The sequence below is a fragment of the Lepidochelys kempii genome, chromosome 2 (genome assembly GCF_965140265.1).
Source record: "Lepidochelys kempii isolate rLepKem1 chromosome 2, rLepKem1.hap2, whole genome shotgun sequence".
Classification (NCBI taxonomy): domain Eukaryota; kingdom Metazoa; phylum Chordata; order Testudines; family Cheloniidae; genus Lepidochelys; species Lepidochelys kempii.
Window position 1 is genome coordinate 198032360 of NC_133257.1, and position 19837 is coordinate 198052196.

The 19837-nt window shown below is 47.4% G+C and overlaps 1 protein-coding gene across 14 annotated transcripts in view; it reads left to right on the forward strand.

Moving 5' to 3' along the window:
* The window catches only part of NEK10 (NIMA related kinase 10), a 173638-nt gene that overhangs the window by 138926 nt on the left and 14875 nt on the right, over positions 1–19837 (forward strand). For 7 of the 14 annotated variants that reach the window (XM_073333431.1, XM_073333424.1, XM_073333426.1 and 4 more), the window contains 3 exons: positions 7623–7660; positions 7777–7917; positions 13575–13675. In XM_073333431.1, the coding sequence (XP_073189532.1) occupies positions 7623–7660; positions 7777–7917; positions 13575–13675 (280 nt within the window). Of the gene's footprint in view, positions 1–7622; positions 7661–7776; positions 7918–13559; positions 13676–16506; positions 16586–19837 lie in introns of those variants that run through there. The other 7 variants (XM_073333428.1, XM_073333429.1, XM_073333435.1 and 4 more) reach the window with 6 other exon arrangements.

Consider the following 19837-nt stretch of genomic DNA (forward strand, 5'->3'; position numbering starts at 1 on the left):
ACCTGCCATCTGTCTCTAGCCTCAACTGCTTGCTTTGAATTCCATCATCTGGACCAGACACAAGAGCCGACCAAACGAGACTCTTTGGATAAACGCGCGTGGGTCCGTGTTCCCTCCCCCACCCCCGGACTGCCCACCCCACAGTTTGCCCCTACTACCTGACCCCAACTCCTGTTTCCTTTCCCCTGTCCAGTCCGACCCATTTGCCCGCCCCCCGCCTGCAGCCCAACAGGGAAAAGTGATTAATCTGCTTCCCCCCCTCCTTCTGGTGTCTCCCCGTCTCTCCCTGCTCACGATGGCGGGGAATGAGAGGGGTGAGGCCCCTCTAACAACCTCAGTTGCCCCTCCCCCACCTACCCCCCTGCCCAACCCCCAAGCCCCCCTCCCCACCACTGCTGCCAAAACACCTGCCACCGTCCCTGCTGGGGCATCAGCAGCCAGAGGCACTGGGGCGACTATTACCGCTGCTATGCCCACCGCCCCCCCAGATTCTAGGAAAGCCCCCCCATTTAGCCGGAAAGGCCAGGGTGCGAAGAAGGGGAAGGGCCCAGCCACAACCATCAAGCCCTCCATGGCAGAGGCTGCCCCCACCGCTGTGGCCTCGTCATCGACCATGGCGTCCCTCCCCGCTGTTCCCTCCACCAGCTCTGCGAGCATCCCTCCCCCGGCCCCCAGGGCGTATGCCCAGGCGGTGGCAGCCCCCCCCCCCGCCTGCCGCCTCGTCCTCTCACCCACCCACCGCCTCCGCTACCATCAATAGCGGCCGGGGCCCCTTTCCCACCATGACCAGGAAGCACGGCGTCCGTTGCCTCCTGGTGCCCGCCTCGCCCCACGTGGAGACATACGTGCAGGCGTTGGCGAGAGTGGTAGGACCCACGGCTATTGTGGTGGCCTCCAAAATGTACGGGAAGGTCGTCTTTTTCTTAGCATCAGAGGCTGCCGCCCAGGAGGCGGTGGAGAAGGGCCTGGCGGTGGGGGGGGGGTGTTTGTCCCCCTGGAGCCGCTAGAAGACCTGGGCGTCTGCCTAGTTGTGACCTCTGTCCCTCCTTTTCTACCCAATGCCACCCTGTTACCCGCTCTCTCCACCCTGGGGAAACCCGTTTCTGTCATCAGCCCTCTCCCGTTGGGCTGCAAGGACCCCACCCTCCATCACATCCTTTCATTTCGCCGGCAAGTGCAGCTTCTACCGCTGCCGCCGGCATGTGACGAAGAGGCGCTCGAGGCGTCCTTCCTAGTCCCCTACCAGGGAGCCTGCTATCAGGTCTACTATTCCACAGGAGAGGCCCGGTGCTACCTCTGCCGATCAGCGGGGCATGTCCGAAGAGACTGCCCCTGGCCCGGCGGGGAGGGGCATCCAAGACCCCCAAGACCCGGCAGGACATCGGCTCCGTCATTGCCGGCGCCCCTGGCTGCCCAGCACCTGAAACCACCTCTCCTCCTGCTCAATCCACCGCTGCTCCTGCCCGGGCCCAAGAGACACCTCCCCTACAACGCCCAGACGAGCGAGGGAGCCCCGCCCTTGCTGTTAACAATCCAGCAGAGCCTATGGAGGAGGGTGCAGCAAAGATATTACTGGGCATAGGAGAGGGCCCGCCCCAAGGAGAACCGCCCCCCCATGTTGTCTCACCGTTACCCCACCGAGCCTCTGAACCATCGCCTCTGCCCCCCGACACGACCCCTGCTAACCAGCCCCCAGACGATGCTATGGAGGGCTGGACCCTAGTCCAGGGGAAGTGAGGCAAGCGGAAGGCTCGAGTTCCGCTGCACCCATCCGATGCGGAGGCCCCCCGGAAGACCAGGAAGGGAGGCACTGACACTGAGCTTTCCGCTATGCCCACGAGAGAGATCCATCCGCCGGTGTCAGGAGGGGAAGACAAAATAGCACTGGAAGGTAGAATCTCCCCTTCATGGGAGACCCTCCCCTCCGAGACCCCTGAGGAAGCCCCTTCTGCCCGAATATCATCCGAACCCCCCGCGAACCCCGAAGTGACCGTCGTAGCGGGCGCCAGAGTGGAGTCCCCCGGGGTGGCAGAAGACGACCTTTCCTCCATGTATGAGGAGATCAAGACCCTAAGTTTGACCCCGGTCACCCAGGGAGAGAATGACCTACTGCCGGCTGGCCTCGATCTGGGCAGCCTTACCCCAGTCCCCCTTTCCCCATGCTCCCTCCCCCAACCGCCTTCCCGGGCGAGCACCCTGCAGAAGGTGGTCCACCACCTGAAGCCATGGCTGCCAAATCCACCACAGAGCCTGCGCCTAGCATCAGTGGGAGCACCCCCTTAACCCTCGAATCTGTTCAGAAGGCACCACCTCTCAGCTGCTTGCCTCCCGAAGCCCAGAGCCTCGCCTCTGCCCCCGCCCCCACCCCCATCCCTGTCCCTGCCCAATCCACCTCCTCCTGCAATGCTATTGCCGCCCCTGGGGTTATTCTTTCCCATTTTTTGCAGATCCCCCCCAAGGAGCAGTCTTCGCATTTTCCTGCTGTGACCCATTAGGAGCTGCAATTTTCCCTCCGCCATCCTCTTCTACCCCAAGGCTTGAGATGGACCTAATAACTCTAGCCTGTCAGATGCCCCGTCAGTAGTCTGCACCCTGCCTGCCTGCCTCACCATGAGGCTGCACCAGGAGCCCCACCAGGGAATAACCCGGAAATCGCAACCCCCCCCGATGAGCTGCGAAAAGCATTGCGACAGTTTTTAGAAGACATCGGTGGCTCCCGCAACAGGGCACAGCTAGCTCTCCAGCTATGGGGGGACTTTGATCACATCCTCCAGCCCACAAGGGCCCTTATAAAGGAGGGTAAAGGGAAAGGAAGGCACGGTGCCGCGGCCTACGGGCGGGCCCGCAGCTTCCGTGACGATTTACTCACTTACGGGATGGGTCACGGATTGTTGCATGACCCGCCGGGGGCTGTGAACACCCCCGCCAACAAGGAACCCCCACCCCCCCAGCCCTCTGCATGATGCCCCTCATTATTGCAACTTTGAACACCAGGGGCTGTAGGATGGCTCTCCGCAGGTCCCAGGTGCTCTCTTACCTTCGGGAAGGGGGGTACTCTGTGGTTTTCCTGCAGGAGACCCATACGGATCCGACCGCCGAGGACACCTGGCGGCTGGAGTGGGGGGATGGGGTCTACTTCAGCCACTTCACGATTCGACAAGCTGGAGTGGCGACCCTGTTCTTCCCCAACCTACGGCCCGAGGTGCTAGGGGTCACTTAGGCCATGCTGGGCCACCTGCTGCATCTCCGAGTCCATATGGAGGGGCTCGTGGTCAACCTCGTTAACATCTATGCCCTGACAACAAGCCCGAAGCGGCTGCAATTCTATCAGCGGGTGTCCGACTTCCTCGGCACCCTAGATTCTCACGAGTGCTTAGTCCTGGGAGGGGAATTTAACACCACTCTCGAGGAACAGGACCGCTCAGGGGCCGAGCTGAGCCCGGCCGCTGCGAACATTCTCCGAGAAATAGTCGAACATCACTCCCTAGTAGACGTCTGGCATAACCACCACCCAGATGACACTTCTACGTTCACTTTTGTCCGGGTGGAGGCCCATCGGTCACACCACTCTCGGTTGGACCATATTTATTTATCCTGTTCCCATCTTTCACAGGCCCACTCCTCCAACATTCGGCCGGCCCCATTCTCTGACCATCATCTAGCCACCATAACAGCCTCCCTCCGTGCAGAGAGGCCGGGACCGACCAATTGGCACTTTAACAACAGCCTGTTGGAGGATGAGGGCTTCGTGACGTCCTTCCGGGAGTTTTGGCTGGCCTGGCGAGAGCAGCGGCATGCCTTTCCCTCGGTGCGGCGATGGTGGGATCTAGGGAAGGTGCGCGCCAAGCTCTTCTGCCGTGACCACACCTGGGGCACCAGCCGACGGAGAAATGCGGCGATAGAACAGTTGGAAAGGGAGGTCTTAGAGATGGAGAGGCATCTGGCCGCCAGCCCCGAGGACCCGTTCCTCTGCGGAGCATGCTGGGAGAAGCGGGAGGAGCTCCGGACTCTCGAGGACCATCGGGCCCGAGGTGCCTTTGTTCAATCCCGCATCCGCCTCCTTCGGGAGATGGATCGCGGTTCCCGTTTCTTCTACGCCCTGGAGAAAATGAGGGGGGCCAAGAAACACGTCACCTGCCTTCTAGCAGAAGACGGCGCCCCCCTCACAGATCCGGTGGAGATGTGTGGGAGGGTCCATGACTTCTACACAAGCCTTTTCTCCCTGGATCCGACTGATCCTGGCGCTTGCAGGGTGCTCTGGGAGGAACTCCCCACGGTCAGCGTGGGCGATCGAGACCAACTAGAGCTGCCTCTCACCCTGGCCGAGTTCTTGGAAGCCCTCCGTCGCATGCCCACCAATAAATCTCCGGGCATGGACGGGCTGACCGTGGAGATCTACTGTGCGTTCTGGGACATTCTTGGCCCAGACCTAGCCACTGTCTGGGCTGAGTCTTTGCAGGGCGGGGTCCTCCCTCTTTCGTGCAGGCGAGCGGTGCTCGCCTTGTTGCTCCGCGATTTACGAAATTGGCGTCCCGCCTCGCTCCTTAGCACAGATTACAAAATCGTAGCGAAAGCAGTCTCGCTGCGGCTAGGGTCCGTGATTGCGGACGTGATCCACCCAGACCAGACCTATACTGTCTCAGGTCACAGCATTTTTGACAACCTATTTCTAATCCGAGATCTTTTGGAACTTGGGCGTAGAGATGGTCTGTCGTTTGCCCTCCTGTCTCTCGATCAGGAGAAGGCGTTCGATAGAGTGGACCATGGGTACCTCCTGGGCACTCTGCAAGCGTTTGGTTTCAGACCTCAGTTTGTGAGTTTTCTCCAGGTGCTGCACGCTTCCGCGGAGTGTCTGGTTAGGCTCAACTGGACCCTGACCAAACCGGTCAGCTTCGGGCGAGGAGTACGGCAGGGGTGCCCCCTCTCAGGCCAGCTGTACGCTCTGGCGATCAAGCCCTTCCTCTGTCTCCTCCGCAGGAGGTTGACGGGGTTGGTGCTGCGGGAGCCGGAGCTGCGGCTGGTCCTGTCGGCGTACGCCGATGACGTGCTCCTCGTGGTCCAGGAGCCGGGTGACTTGGCGCGGGTGGAGGCTTGCCAGGCCATCTATTCGGCAGCCTCCTCTGCCCGAGTCAACTGGGTCAAGAGCTCTGGCTTGGCAGTGGGGGACTGGCGGCGGGTGAGTTCTCTCCCACCCGCACTTCAGACCATCCAGTGGAGCGCGGGTCCACTGCTCTACCTAGGCATTCACCTTTCTGCCACGCACCCTTCTCCGCCGGAGAACTGGCAAAATTTAGAAGGCGGGGTGATAGAGCGGCTCCGGAAATGGACGATGCTACTCCGATGTCTCTCCCTCCGAGGGAGAGCACTGGTGCTTAACCAACTAGTCCTGTCCACGCTCTGGTACCGGCTCAACACCCTGGTCCCGGCCCCGGGTTTCCTGACTGACCTCCGGACATCAATTCTAGAGTTCTTTTGGTCAGGAATGCACTGGGCCCCTGTTGGGGTTCTTCATCTACCCCTGAAGGAAGGAGGGCAGGGCCTGAAGTGTCTGCACACTCAGGTCCGTGTCTTCCGCCTCCAGGCCCTGCAGAGGCTCCTTTATAGTGCAGGTAGTTCGACGTGGAGCATATTGGCGCACACCTTCCTGCGCCGCTTCCAAGGGCTCCGATATGACTGGCAGCTCTTTTATCTCTGTCTGAGCGGTTTTCCGCAAGACCTCTCCGGGCTGCCAGTCTTCTACCAGGACCTCCTCCGGACCTGGAAACTGTTTTCAACGACCAGGTCCGTAGCGGCCACCGTGGGAGCAGATCTCCTCGCGGAGCCCCTGCTACACAACCTCCAGCTTCGTCTGCAAGCAGCGGAGTCCCGTTCGGTGCGCCAGAGTTTGGTCCTGGCGGAAGTCACGAGAATCGGAGACCTCCTGGACTACGACCGGGGAGACTGGCTGGATCCCCTGACGCTCGCTGGGCACATGGGGCTCTCCAGACCTAGTACTCCCCGGCGCGTACTTCAGGAGGTGAAGGCCGCCTTGACGCCTGCTGCTCAGGCTTATCTCAACCGAGCCCTGCGCGAGGGCGCACCCCGCCCACCCTCTACCCCAGGCCGTCTGGATCTTTCAATTGGGCCTCTACCCCGTAGATCCCAACAAACCCCTCACCCTTTCACTGCGAGCCGGCTTCATGAACTGTAGCCAGTCAGCTTCCAAATCGCGCCACGGAAATATTTATACACACTCACGCTTCACACCCTCCACGCTCACACCCTGGTGTCCCGCCCCGATACAAAGTGGCGGGACCTCCTGCCACCTTTGGAGGGTGAGCAACCCTGGTGGGCCAGCCTGTATTCCACCTTGGTCCCGAGGGCCGTCGGGGACATTAGTTGGCGGCTCCTTCACGGAGCTGTGAGCACGGGCGTGTTTTTGACACGGTTCACCCCCATCCCGGATACTTGCCCTTTTTGCAACATGAGGGAAACCCTGGCGCACGTATATTTAGAGTGTGCCAGGCTGCAGCCCCTTTTCCGGCTCCTCACGAATATTTTATTACACTTTTGGCTACACTTTTCCCCTCACCTTTTTATTTACACGCTCCCCATCCGTGGCCCCACAAAATCGCGAGATCTCCTGGTTAACCTCCTCCTGGCCCTAGCTAAAACAGCCATTTATAAAACCAGAGAGAGGAGGTTGGCTAATGAAGCGTCCTGCGATTGTAGGGCCGTTTTCCGATCCTCAGTACATTCATGTATCCAGGCGGAGTTCCTCTGGGCGGCGTCCACCGACTCCCTTGACGCCTTCGAGGAGCGGTGGGCGCTGTCCGAGGTTCTCTGCTTGGTGACCTCGTCCGGTTCCCTCCATCTGACACTTTGATTGAGGGGAAGAGCGAGAGACCCCAGCCCCAGCCGTTGCCGCTGTGAATACCATCATTACTGTCACCTAGGAGGGTACATCCCCGTCCACCCCGCAGCCGTGCCCATCTTGTCGGGCACTCTCAGGAGAGGAATAATCAGTGACACTGGGCGTGGCACTAGGTACCTCGAGGGAGTGGAAGACCATGAGTGTCGAGGAAGCCCCCCCGCTCTAGGCCACCAGGTAACTCAGGAGGGTGGAAGACCATGAGTGTCGAGGAAGCCCCCCCGTTCTGGGCCCAGGCTAGCCTGAACACTTCTCCCTCCTGAAGGCTGCTGTGTTATACCTTGTGTTTGCTTTTGTTGCATAGTTTTGCTTTATCCTTTTTGGTGATTCCTTGTAAGTGTTACACAAATAAAATTCTTTTCTGCTTAAAAAAAAACCAAAAACACTCTCCTGCTGCCCTCTGGCCATGCTGTATCACAATTGTTTAATCTTGTGCCCCTCACAACCCTAATTTTCTTTACCTATGACTATGGCCAGGGTCATTTGCAGAGAGATATTTTCATATGTATACAGTGCAGAGTTCAAAATTATTTTAAAATGTTGATTCTGGGTTATGTAGCTGAAGCTGCTGGACTGTGCCAAATATTGGGGCAAAGGGATGGGAGGTAGGAGATCATGAGGGGGCATGTGATGGGAGCAAGGGACATTTTATTTCCCCTGGAATCTTTATGATTTGAAACAAGACAATATCAAACCTACTTCTGTTTTATAGAGATCATATTGGATGCCTAGGATCAAGACCAAGGCCAGGTAATTACATGTTTATGACAACCAGACGTGCACTGAAATTAAATCTTACCATTTCCAAGTTCTTTTAAAGTTTGTTTTAGTTGCATATACAGTAACTCCCTCTTTTATTTCTTCAGCTTTGCTGCCTCTTGATCTGCTTCTGAAAGTACCTACGCTCATGTTCAGGGCCAACGTTAAGAAAATAGAGGCATCGTTAGTGACAGGGTGGCAGTCTTATGGCCTTCCAGCTGTGGTTCTTCGCAACCTAAAAGATCATGGTAGTACTCAACAGTAACATTTTGAAGTCAAACAAATGATAGGAGAGCACAAAATTCTGTATGAGACAGAAACACAGTATGTGAGTGATCCTTAAGGAAACACTTTAAAAATATGAATTCCAAGAAAATTCTTCAGGGCTCTATTTTGGCATGCCTTTACCAGCGCAAATTTCCATTTCATGCAGTGAGAATTTCTCCTGAGTAGGTCGTGCTGCATACAGTCTTTTAAGTTACAGTATGTTTGCACATATATCATCGTTGGTGAAGCAGTCTTGTAGTTTCAGGTGCTTTTTATTCTCATTGATATGATTTAAATACTCTGTGCTTCAGTGCTGATACTTCATAATGTACATTGTCACCTAAATTCAGTTTTATTTGAAAGAGAATTATTTTGAGCAATTGGAATACTGCTCTTCATAGAAACTCTTTCATGTACATATAGTAACTGTTGTTTCATAGCTTTTTGGTTATTATGTCTGTTTTGGGAATTTTAATTATGCAATACAAAACACAAACTATTGCCCAATTATAACAGTTACTATTGTTTTCCTGAAAGTGTTGTAATTAGAGATATACAAACTCTGTGAATGCACCCTGTATCCAGCCAGAATGTCTCAAAATCATAATGGTCTGTGAGGCAACACAACTGCCCTCAGGGTAAATTAAAGAGAACACTGATATCTCCCATTATGTTTTAGGGCATAGGTCTAAAGTAGACTCTAAAGCATGTCTTAGAAATACCTGCATTGCAGAGATATATGTCTGCTCCCTGGATTTCAATATATGTATTTATGCTCTTGAGTTGGTTTCCAGATCAGATGCCCAATCTGGGAGAGCAGTTGTATAATCTTATTTAATAAATTTTCCTCAGAATTTTGCTACTATTATCTAATCTCCTGAGAGTATGGATCCATACTGACAATCTGCTGATGACTAAGCTCTTTATTTAAGATCCAGAAGTGATAATGTGTATGACTTGTAAATGTGCAACATTAGAAAGTCAGAAGTTGAAATTGATTTGTCATGTAGGAATTATAGAACATTAAATCTGATGTATATTAAACCCCCTTTATACTATTCTGGCAGGCAGAACAGTGTAGAGAGGCCTATGTGAAAATAAGAATTGTGCCAGTGTTAAATCAATTGTATCTTCTGACTTTCTGTGAATCAATTTTTGTTTGCAGAAGACATAATATATAGTTGTGTGCTTTAGTCTTTTAAAATGGTCTAAAGCTTGGTCAGCAATATTTTTTCTACCGATCCTTAAAGTTTGAATTAATATTTTTCCATGGAGCACAAATAAATTATTATGCCACTACGGTTCAAAAGGTAGATGTATAGTACTCTTTAATTAATGAAAGACAGTTAACTTTTCATTGTGGAGTCCAGAAATCAGGGGTTTAGTATACTCTGCTTAGTTCATAGCTCAGCAATACTAGTTCATTTAAGAAGGCTAGTAAATGTATTTCCTCTCAAGCTGCCTGTGGCTAATCTGTATTTGATATCTCATTGAGGAAGGGAGGGAACAAATCACATAAGAGTTTGAGATTACTTGCTGACTAGCAAATGAATGTTTTTGCTTCAAAACAAGTGAACAGCCTTTTAACTGTTATTCTTGAGGGAAAAATATTAAGAACATTTAGTTACTTACATATGGGCACCAAGAGAAAAAAATGTATCACTGCACCAGGCAATTTTGGCTACTACATCAAATTCCTATGACATACATATATAATATATTACAGCCTATAGACTATCACAAGAATAATGTTAGAGTTGTCTATGTTGTAATGACTTTTTTTGAGCAGAAGGCATAACACTGTTCACCCTTTGGCTATCATGTCTGTTTTAGGATATCTCTAGGCTTTTTTGCATTACTATTATTATTTTTTCTAAGTTGGTTAAGTTATTCTTACTCTATCATCCTGCTTGCCTTCTGTCAAATTCCAGTTCTTCCTCAGTCTTATCTCAGGGTGAATGTTACTTCCTGATTTCCAAGAGTGTGGTTCTTTCTCTCCATTGGTCTTTTCCACAGTTCCAAACTCTCCCCCTCCCAGCTTGTCTTCAGATTCTTACCAAGCAGTGTCTTGAAATGCCCTCGTCATCTTTGGGTACATATATAGAGGGCAAAACTTACCATACATACCAATCCATAAGTGATTTAATGAGTATTCATGACACAGCTCAAAAATCCAAGACAGTAGCTTTGGGAGGAGATACATTCATAAGCTCCAATTTCCTGTTAGTACCTCTTTATGCTGAAAGCAATATACTTTAGTATAATCTATACACATCCTCTTATCGGATGGTTTCACAAAGCTGTAAATGAAAAAATGTACAATACAGTTGTAATATAAATAAATGTACCGTAGAACCTCAGAGTTACAAACTGACTGGTCAACCACACACCTCATTTGGAACCAGAAGTACGCAATCAGGCAGCAGCAGAGACAAAAATAAATAAGCAAATACACTACAGTATTTTGTCAAATGTAAAGTACTAAAAAACAAAGGTAAAGTTTAAAAAAAAGATTTGATAAGGTAAGGAAACTGTTTCTGTGTGTGTTCATTTAAATTAAGATGGTTAAAGCAGCATTTTTCTTCTGCATAGTAAGGTGCCAAAGCTGTATTAAGTCAATGTTCAGTTGTAAACTTTTGAAAGATCAACCATAACGTTTTGTTCAGAGTTACAAGCATTTCAGAGTTACGAACAACCTCCATTCCTGAGGCGTTCATAACTCTGAGGTTCTACTGTATTTTGATTTTCATACACATTGTAAGGAGAGTGGTCACTTTGGACAAGCTATTACCAGCAGGAGAGTGAGTTTGTGTGTGTGGTTTTTGGAAAAGGGGGGAGGGGTGAGAAAACCTGGATTTGTGCTGGAAATGGCCCACCTTGATTATCATACACATTGTAAAGAGAGTGGTCACTTTGGATGGGCTATTACCATCAGGAGAGTGAGTTTGGGGGTGGGGGGAGGGTGAGAAAACCTGGATTTGTGCTGGAAATGGCCCAACTTGATTATCATACACATTGTAAGGAGAGTGATCACTTTAGATAAGCTATTACCAGCAGGAGAGTGGGGTGGGAGGAGGTATTGTTTCATGGTCTCTGTGTATATAATGTCTTCTGCAGTTTCCACAGTATGCATCCGATGAAGTGAGCTGTAGCTCACGAAAGCTCATGCTCAAATAAATTGGTTAGTCTCTAAGGTGCCACAAGTACTCCTTTTCTTTTTATCAATATTCAATTAATCTGGCATCTGGAAGTTTGAGGTTTTATAGCCAACTATCCCTGCATATTCATAGATGAAGGTAGCTCTGCTTGTATGAATCTCCACTCATGTATATGTAGCATGATGGACTGAAACAGAGTAAATTCATGCTACTAAATCTACAGAAAATGTTAATTTTATTGATAAAGTGCCCCATGGCAAGGTGATCAATCACTGCACAGTTAAAATATATAACAAAACAATAACAAAACACAATTAACAGACAATACAAAAAAACAAATAAAACACTAAAAAGACATAATGATGTCATTAAACAGGAGTCATACACAGGAGCCGAAAGGGATTTCAGCTGGAAACACCTGGTGTGTCTTCAAATGTTTTTTAAAAATCGGGGCAGGGATTGGCTGAGGTGGATGTCAAGAGAAGTAAGTTCCATATCTCTAGGGCCACCACACAAAGGTGGTGCAAGTCATTATTATCAGAGCCACTTGTACTCCATGGCACGAATGGAACCAATTTTATAGCAACAACTGGAATTTCACACAACATCTATCTTAGAAAAGCAAGAAATATCGATCCCTTGGCACCACACACACACACACTCAAATCTGGCTCATAGTTTAAAATACTGAGATGTAAAATTCAACAATAATTAATTTTTACATTGATTATTTTTGAGATTTTTTTTGCTGTGCTTTCCAGGCCTTGATTCCTTTGACGTTGTCTAGCCTGTTTCAAAACCTCCTTCTCCACAAGGGTGCCAAAGAAGGGAGCCCTTTTAGCTGGCTTCAGGGGCTCCCCTCTCTAGTTTCTGGCTCACAGCTGCTGCCCTATAGATTAATTAAAAGCACCTGAAGCCAATTAGAGCACCTGAAGCTAGTCACCTGATAAAAGCCCCCTGCTTCAATCAGCCAGGGGAAGGAGTTGGAGTAAAGTGGTTTGGAGTTGGAGCAGAGGAGAGTTTGGAGAAGTGCCGTGGCTGGCTAGAAGACCAAGACCCTAGGTAAAGAGACACCTGGCTTGTGCAGAGAGAGAGGGCAGGAAGCCCCACAAGCTGAAAGCAGGAAAGCGAAGTAGCCCAGGGGAAGGAAGCACTAGTTCAAATGGTTTACCACTATCCCTAGGGGCCCTGGGCTGGGACCCGGAGTAGAGGTCGGTCCCGGGTCCCTCCCTCTCCGGGTTACTAGTGGGACAGTAGATACCCTAGTTCAGGGGCAGGAAACTGTGCCCTGAACCGCCCCAAGAAGAGGAAGCGTGGGACACATCATAATCGTACTGGCAATTTGCCACAGTGTACATACAGACAAATTGTATGTGTGTATATGTATACATACAGAATATGTAGAGCAACAACACTAACACCATATAATACATAATTCTGCTTATGTGCTAGGACGCTGAGATACACTTGCCATGGGGACTATAGATTTGAAATCTCAATTATAACATTGCATTAACACTTCTTTGGGCAGAGGATAGGGGAGTGGAATGATGGGCTTCATTTACAGCATTGCATTTTGATTAGCATCTATGGCCTTTTCCATTATGCATGATATATGCCAATTATTCAGTAATATCCTTACTATGATGATATTTAGAAGGCCTTTAACAAGTTCCTCCATAGCCTGTCCTGAATTTTTTTTTTTTTTTTTTTTTTTGGGTCTGTCAGCCAAAATGGTATCTGGCAGGAACAGGGAATTCTGACAAATAACTACCATTTTCATTGAGTTAGGCAATGAACAGAAAACATGAGGCAATCCATTGTCTCACATTCTCATTGAGGTGTTCTCAAAAGCTGATGCGGCTAGATATTGGAAAGAAAAGTTAACAAGGAACATATGGTACAATAAGTGGGAGTAAAACTATTTTGTGAAAATAATACTTCCATACTATCTTCATAAAACATATTATAATCTCTAAGGTAAAAGAGATACTTGTTAATAGTAATAAAATATTTGAAAGCAAAGGAGCATGTGTTAATCTGTGTGCAAAATAAATGATAGTTTGCCACAATTAAAATCAGAGGATCGTGTTTATTATATTGTTAGGTAACCCTACACATAAAATTGAAAAGGCTTTTATGAGTAGCAAAATATATTTACGCCTCTTCTCTCCCAAATAATCTATTTTAGTTTGAATGAAGCAGAGAAAGTGATTTTACCTTTTGAATTTATGATTAATAAGGCGATCTAACTTGTAAGGTTTTTAGTTTAACCTTTTTATCCTTTTGTAATATTAGAACTGATCTCAGACTTGGACATTATTGGGGAAAAAGTCAGAGATTAAAAGGCAAAGGACTATTTTTGTCTAGATTCCATATAGAAACAATAATTTTAAAAAATAATCTGCACACACTAGTGATATGTCCTGGAAAAACAACAAAATGGGCTCTCCTCCTGATTGTAGCATTATCATCTGCAGCATCTGCAGGAATTGCTGTGTCACAAAGGAAGGTGCGCCAGATCAGTGACCCTATTCAGCAGATTCTAATTCAGCTGCACAAAATAATCTACATCACTCAGGTATGCATTTCTGCTCCTTCAGAACACTCCATCCTCTTGTTTGCTTGTTGATGTCAAAATGATTGTACTACAGTGTTGCTATTTTAGTTGCTATTCTTTAAAAACAACAGAACTTGACATTTTTACAGATGGCATGATATTTTTAAAAAATATTATTTTTTAAAATAAAAACTAACCTTGAATATTAGTATATGAAGGATGGTAATAAGTGAGTCATATTAAGAAATGCCATTGGCTCACCTCATTAAAATGGATTTTATACAGAAACTTATTTTAATAACATTCTGACATGCCAGTAATATGAGTATTGTATTTCAAATGACTTAATATAAAACACTGACACAAAGATTTCATGAAATTCTTTTATTCGTTTAGTCATTTTTTACAGTTTCCTGTTATTTCTAACACAGTACTTCAATTGCTGAATGCATTAGTTAGCTTAAATATTTTGAATTTAAATACAGTTTCTATTCTGACTTAATGCTATTTGAAGAAATTCAATGTTTAATATTTAAAGGAGTAGCAGCTCTGATTTCAAACTGGTACTAAAGCAAAACTGTAACTAGTATAAATCTCTTAGGCTGTACTCTCAAACTGTTAGTATAACAAATGATTTCATTCTCCAGCAGCATGGCTTCAACTCAGTAGTAGAGGTCACAATTACTAATTTTAAATGAATGCCAATTTACCCTCCAAAATTCACAGTTTATACTTGGCAAGACGTGCTTATTACCACTGGAGCTTTCAGATTGCTGAGCAAAGTTGGTTCAATTTTCTTTTAAAGTAGAACAGCCAAACTGAATTTGTATATCACACATAATAGGACTCGTTAACCTATTTTACATCCTTGAAATTATTATACCTGTCAAAGGTGAAAAATGCTGGAAGTGAATCCCCTAGGCGAAAGAAAAGAAACTTCTCTTTAATTTAAAAGAAAATGAAATGATTGAATTTAATGCCAGTGTGGCAAATCCTCTGTCTGTGCAATCTTCCCTACCCTGCCCTGCCCTATCAGTGTGCCTTAGTTGTGTGTTGGGGGGCCCACCTGGAGAGATAAGCAAGTATTTCAGGCTCCACACCCATTCAATCCCAGCCTCTCTTCTCAGATGGCCCTCAGAGACATTAATTAAAACCATTTGTGGTTATCATAGCATGGACACCTGATAACTAAGAATGGGCAGCAGCCACCAGGCTCACTTCACGCAGTCCACTGAACAGACAGTAAAAATGTTGATACTGTTGCCTCTGTTCTACCCACGTGGCTAGTCAGAGTTTGGGGCGCTGGGGATATTCTAGTTGGAAGTACAACTCGGTGATAGGTATTTCTTTGATGCAGTTTTGTTTATTTATAGAAAATGTATAAACATCCTGTGTCTGTGAACACAGAGGGAACCAAATAGCAGGAAACAGCTTCTTTTGCTCACAGGACCAAGAATACTCTTTTCAATCTGCACCCCTGACCCAAAAACCACACCCCAGGTTGCTGCTGGAATCAGACACCATGCTTTGAAATGCCTTTCCGGCTGTCACTCTGTTTCTCAGGCTATGTCTAAACTAGAGAGTTTACAGTGGCACAACTGTACCCATGCAACTGCGCTGCTGTAAGATCACTTGTGTAGCCGCTCTGTGCCCCTGGGAAAGTGCTCTCCTGTCGACGTAATCCACCCCAACGAGACGCTCTCCCACCGGCATAACACTGTGCACACTAGTGCTTATGTTGTTCAGAGGGGTGGAATATTCACAGCCCTGAGCGATGTACGTGTTGCCGACATAACGGTAGTATAGCCATAGTCTCAAGCTTTGTCTACACTACAGACTTTAGAACGGCAAGCTGTACTGCTATAAGGTCTCCCGTGTAGCCGTTCCATGCCGGCGGAAGAGAGCTCTCCTGCCAGTATAATTGAACCACCCCCAACCAGCAGCGGTAGCTATGTTGGTGGGAGAGCATCTCCCCCCAACATAGTGCTGTCCACATTGGTGCTTTTGTCCGTGAAACTTCTGTTGGTCAGGGTGTTTTTTCATACCCCTGACTGACAAAAGTTTTTCCAACAAAAATCTGGGGTAGACAAAGCCTCAGTCTCTCCGATGTTTTTATTTGTTCTGCCTTCTCCTGACATACCCACCCACTGTGGTCACAATACCCCATGAAACCCTCCCACCCACATAGTGCTAGTTTCTGGCCAGACAGGTCTTGGTTTAGGTGTGCCACCCTAAGTGTTTGTTACAGCTATCGGAAGTGAAGGGTACATTCACACCCAGTCTCAAAATGCTTTGTAATCCAAGCAGTCCCCAGTATCTCTCAGCAGCAACAACGCTTTCAATTTGGGCTAGATTTGAAATGGTGACCTATGGATGAAAGGCTCCATGCCTTGTAACCAGATCACTTGAGAGTTCCAATTATTTGTTTATTTTTTTACAGATCTGAGGAAGAACAGACGTTAAACATGTAGCTGGCTTTTAAAATGCTCAATTGCAGATCTCAGCTGACAACTAGAAGCTGAGGTTTACAAGGGAGAGTTCTTATTGCTGGTTCTTGGCTGCCAGCAGTCTTTCCAATCCAGTTTCCAAGGAAACAGGTTTTGGTCTGATCTCTGAAAAATAATGTAAGAATAAGTTTTTTAAAAACCATTATGTAAAACCTTGGCCTTATTTTCACTGATCTAACATCCGATTTCATGGAAACAGAATCTGGAATCAGACAGCAGCTGCTGAGACAACTCTGTTTAATTTCAGTTGCAGTTCCCTAAACCCCTGTACCTCACAATGCCCCCAACATATGCAGGTATTTGGTATTAATTCACACGGTATCACGTGCTTCTGTTTACTGATAGGATTAGAAACATTCATCATCTGATTGGCTGAAAGTTCTTAAGGGTTTACAATACAACATATGAAAGACATTGTCTACGTGAAAAGAAAGCAGCATATCTCTGGATGTAACTGGTTCTGATGAAGCCCACAGGTCCTGATCTCAATTTGGCCTGTGTACATCAGGAATAACTCCATTAAAGTCAGTATAATTGTTCTGGATTTATACTAGTGTAATAACCACAGTTATTCCCAGAAAAATAAAAAAAACAAAGAAACAAAAAACACCAAGTAGACTTTATAGCAAGATATGTGGAGATGGTCTGAATAGTGGTCAAACCTTTCATGTGTCAAAAAGTTTCCATTTAGTTATAAATGGCATTTGTTCATATAAATTTATGAAGTGTAACATGGGTTAAATCACATCTATGAATGTAATCCTGGTCCAGACCATTTGAACACAAGGATCCTGATTCTCCACTGAGTTATACCCTGTGTAGCTATTTGCACCAGTGCACTGTGATTGTGTCAAGTGCTACCAAATCAGAAAGGTAGTTTTACACCCTCTGTGCACAGGGGTAAATGATTATGCAAAGTACCAGGCAGTGGAGAATCAAGCCCAAAGTGTAATGTGTGTTATAGGATGACTACATCCTCCATATTGGAATGATGACCGATATAAGTAGTTTTTGGAAAGTGTAGGGGACAATTTCCTGGTGCAAGTGCTGGAGGAACCAACTAGGGGCAGAGCTCTTCTTGAACTGCTGCTCACAAACCGAGAAGAATTAGTAGGGGAAGCAAAAGTGGATGGGAACCTTGGAGGCAGTGACCATGAGATGGTCAAGTTCAGGATCCTGACACAAGGAAGAAAGGAAAGCAGCAGAATACGGACCCTGGACTTCAGAAAAGCAGACTTTGACAACCTCAGGGAACTGATGGGCAGGATCCCCTGGGAGAATAACATGAGGGGGAAAGGAGTCCAGGAGAGCTGGCTGTGTTTTAAAGAATCCTTATTGAGGTTACAGGGACAAACCATCCCAATGTATAGAAAGAATAGTAAATATGGCAGGTGACATAACACCTGGCTTAACAGTGAAATCCTTGCTGATCTTAAACACAAAAAAGAAGCTTACAAGAAGTGGAAGATTGGACAAATGACCAGGGAAGAGTATAAAAATATTGCTTGGGCATGCAGGAGTGAAATCAGGAAGGCCAAATCACACCTGGAGTTGCAGCTAGCAAGAGATGTTAAGAGTAACAAGAAGGGTTTCTTCAGGTATGTTGGCAACAAGAAGAAAGCCAAAGAAAGTGTGGGCCCCTTACTGAATGAGGGAGGCAACCTAGTGACAGAGGATGTGGAAAAAGCTAATGTACTCAATGCTTTTTTTGCCTCTGTCTTCACGAACAAGGTCAGCTTCCAGACTACTGCACTGGGCAGCACAGCATGGGGAGGAGTTGACCAGCCCTCTGTGGAGAAAGAAGTGGTTCAGGACTATTTAAAAAAACTGGATGAGCACAAGTCCATGGGGCCGGATGCGCTGCATCCGAGACTGCTAAAGGAGTTGGCGGATGTGATTGCAGAGCCATTGGCCATTATCTTTGAAAACTCATGGCGATCGGGGGAGGTCCCGGACGACTGGAAAAAGGCTACTGTAGTGCCCATCTTAAAAAAGGGAAGAAGGAGGATCCTGGGAACTACAGGCCAGTCAGCCTCACCTCAGTCCCTGGAAAAATCATGGAGCAGGTCCTCAAGGAATCAATTCTGAAGCACTTAGAGGAGAGGAAAGTGATCAGGAACAGTCAGCATGGATTCACCAAGGGCAAGTCATGCCTGACTAATCTAATTGCCTTCTATGATGAGATAACTGGCTCTGTGGATGAGGGAAAAGCAGCGGACGTGTTGTTCCTTGACCTTAGCAAAGCTTTTGACACTGTCTCCCACAGTATTCTTGCCAGCAAGTTAAAGAAGTATGAGCTGGATGAATGGACTATAAGGTGGATAGAAAGCTGGCTAGATTGTCGGGCTCAACGGGTAGTGACTAATGGCTCCATGTCTAGTTGGAAGCCGATATCAAGAGGAGTGCCCCAAGGGTCGGTCCTGGGGCCGGTTTTGTTCAATATCTTCATTAATGATCTGGAGGATGGTATGGATTGCACCCTCAGCAAGTTTGCAGATGACACTAAACTGGGAGGAGAGGTAGATACGCTGGAGGGTAGGGATAGGATATAGAGGGACCTAGACAAATTAGAGGATTGGGTCAAAAGAAATCTGAGGTTCAACAAGGACAAGTGCAGAGTCCTGCACTTAGGATGGAAGAATCCCATGCACTGCTACAGACTAGGGACTGAATGGCTAGGCAGCAGTTCTGCAGAAAAGGACCTAGGGGTTACAGTGGATGAGAAGCTGGATATGAGTCAACAGTGTGCCCTTGTTGCCAAGAAGGCCAATGGCATTTTGGGCTGTATAAGTAGGGGCACTGCCAGCAGATCGAGAGACGTGATCATTCCCCCCTATTCGACATTGTTGAGGCCTCATCTGGAGTACTGTGTCCAGTTTTGGGCCCCACACTACAAGAAGGATGTGGAAAAATTGGAAAATGTCCAGCGGAGGGCAATAAAATTTATTAGGGGACTGGAACACATGAGTTATGAGGAGAGGCTGAGGGAACTGGGATTGTTTAGTCTGCAGAAGAGAAGAATGAGGGGGGATTTGATAGCTGCTTTCAACTACCTGAAAGGGGGTTCCAGAGAGGATGGATCTAGACTGTTCTCAGTGGTAGCAGATGACAGAACGAGGAGTAATGGTCTCAAGTTGCAGGGGGGGAGGTTTAGGTTGGATATTAGGAAAAACTTTTTCACTAGGAGGGTGGTGAAACACTGGAATGCGTTACCTAGGGAGGTGGTGGAATCTCCTTCCTTAGAAGTTTTTAAGGTCAGGCTTGACAAAGCCCTGGCTGGGATGATTTAGTTGGGGATTGGTCCTGCTTTGAGCAGGGGGTTGGACTAGATGACCTCCTGAGGTCCCTTCCAACCCTGATATTGTATGATTCTATAAGTAAAAAGCTGCCCTGACAATAGGGCCTGACTAACAATTGGGACATTACATTTATTTTTAGAGCGGAAAGGTGATTTAAAAATTCAAACACAAAAGATTTCATCTTTCATAAAGAAGAGAGTTCAGAGGATTCTCCTATAAGAGACCTTTTTCACCATCTGCAATCTGCTGCATGTTTTTCTTTGTTAAACAGAGAAAAAGAGGGGAATGGATTTTGATGCACAAGAACATAGATGGAAAATTTTCCTGTATTGGTATAAAGTCAAAACCTTTCTGGATGCTTTACAGACAAGTAAAAT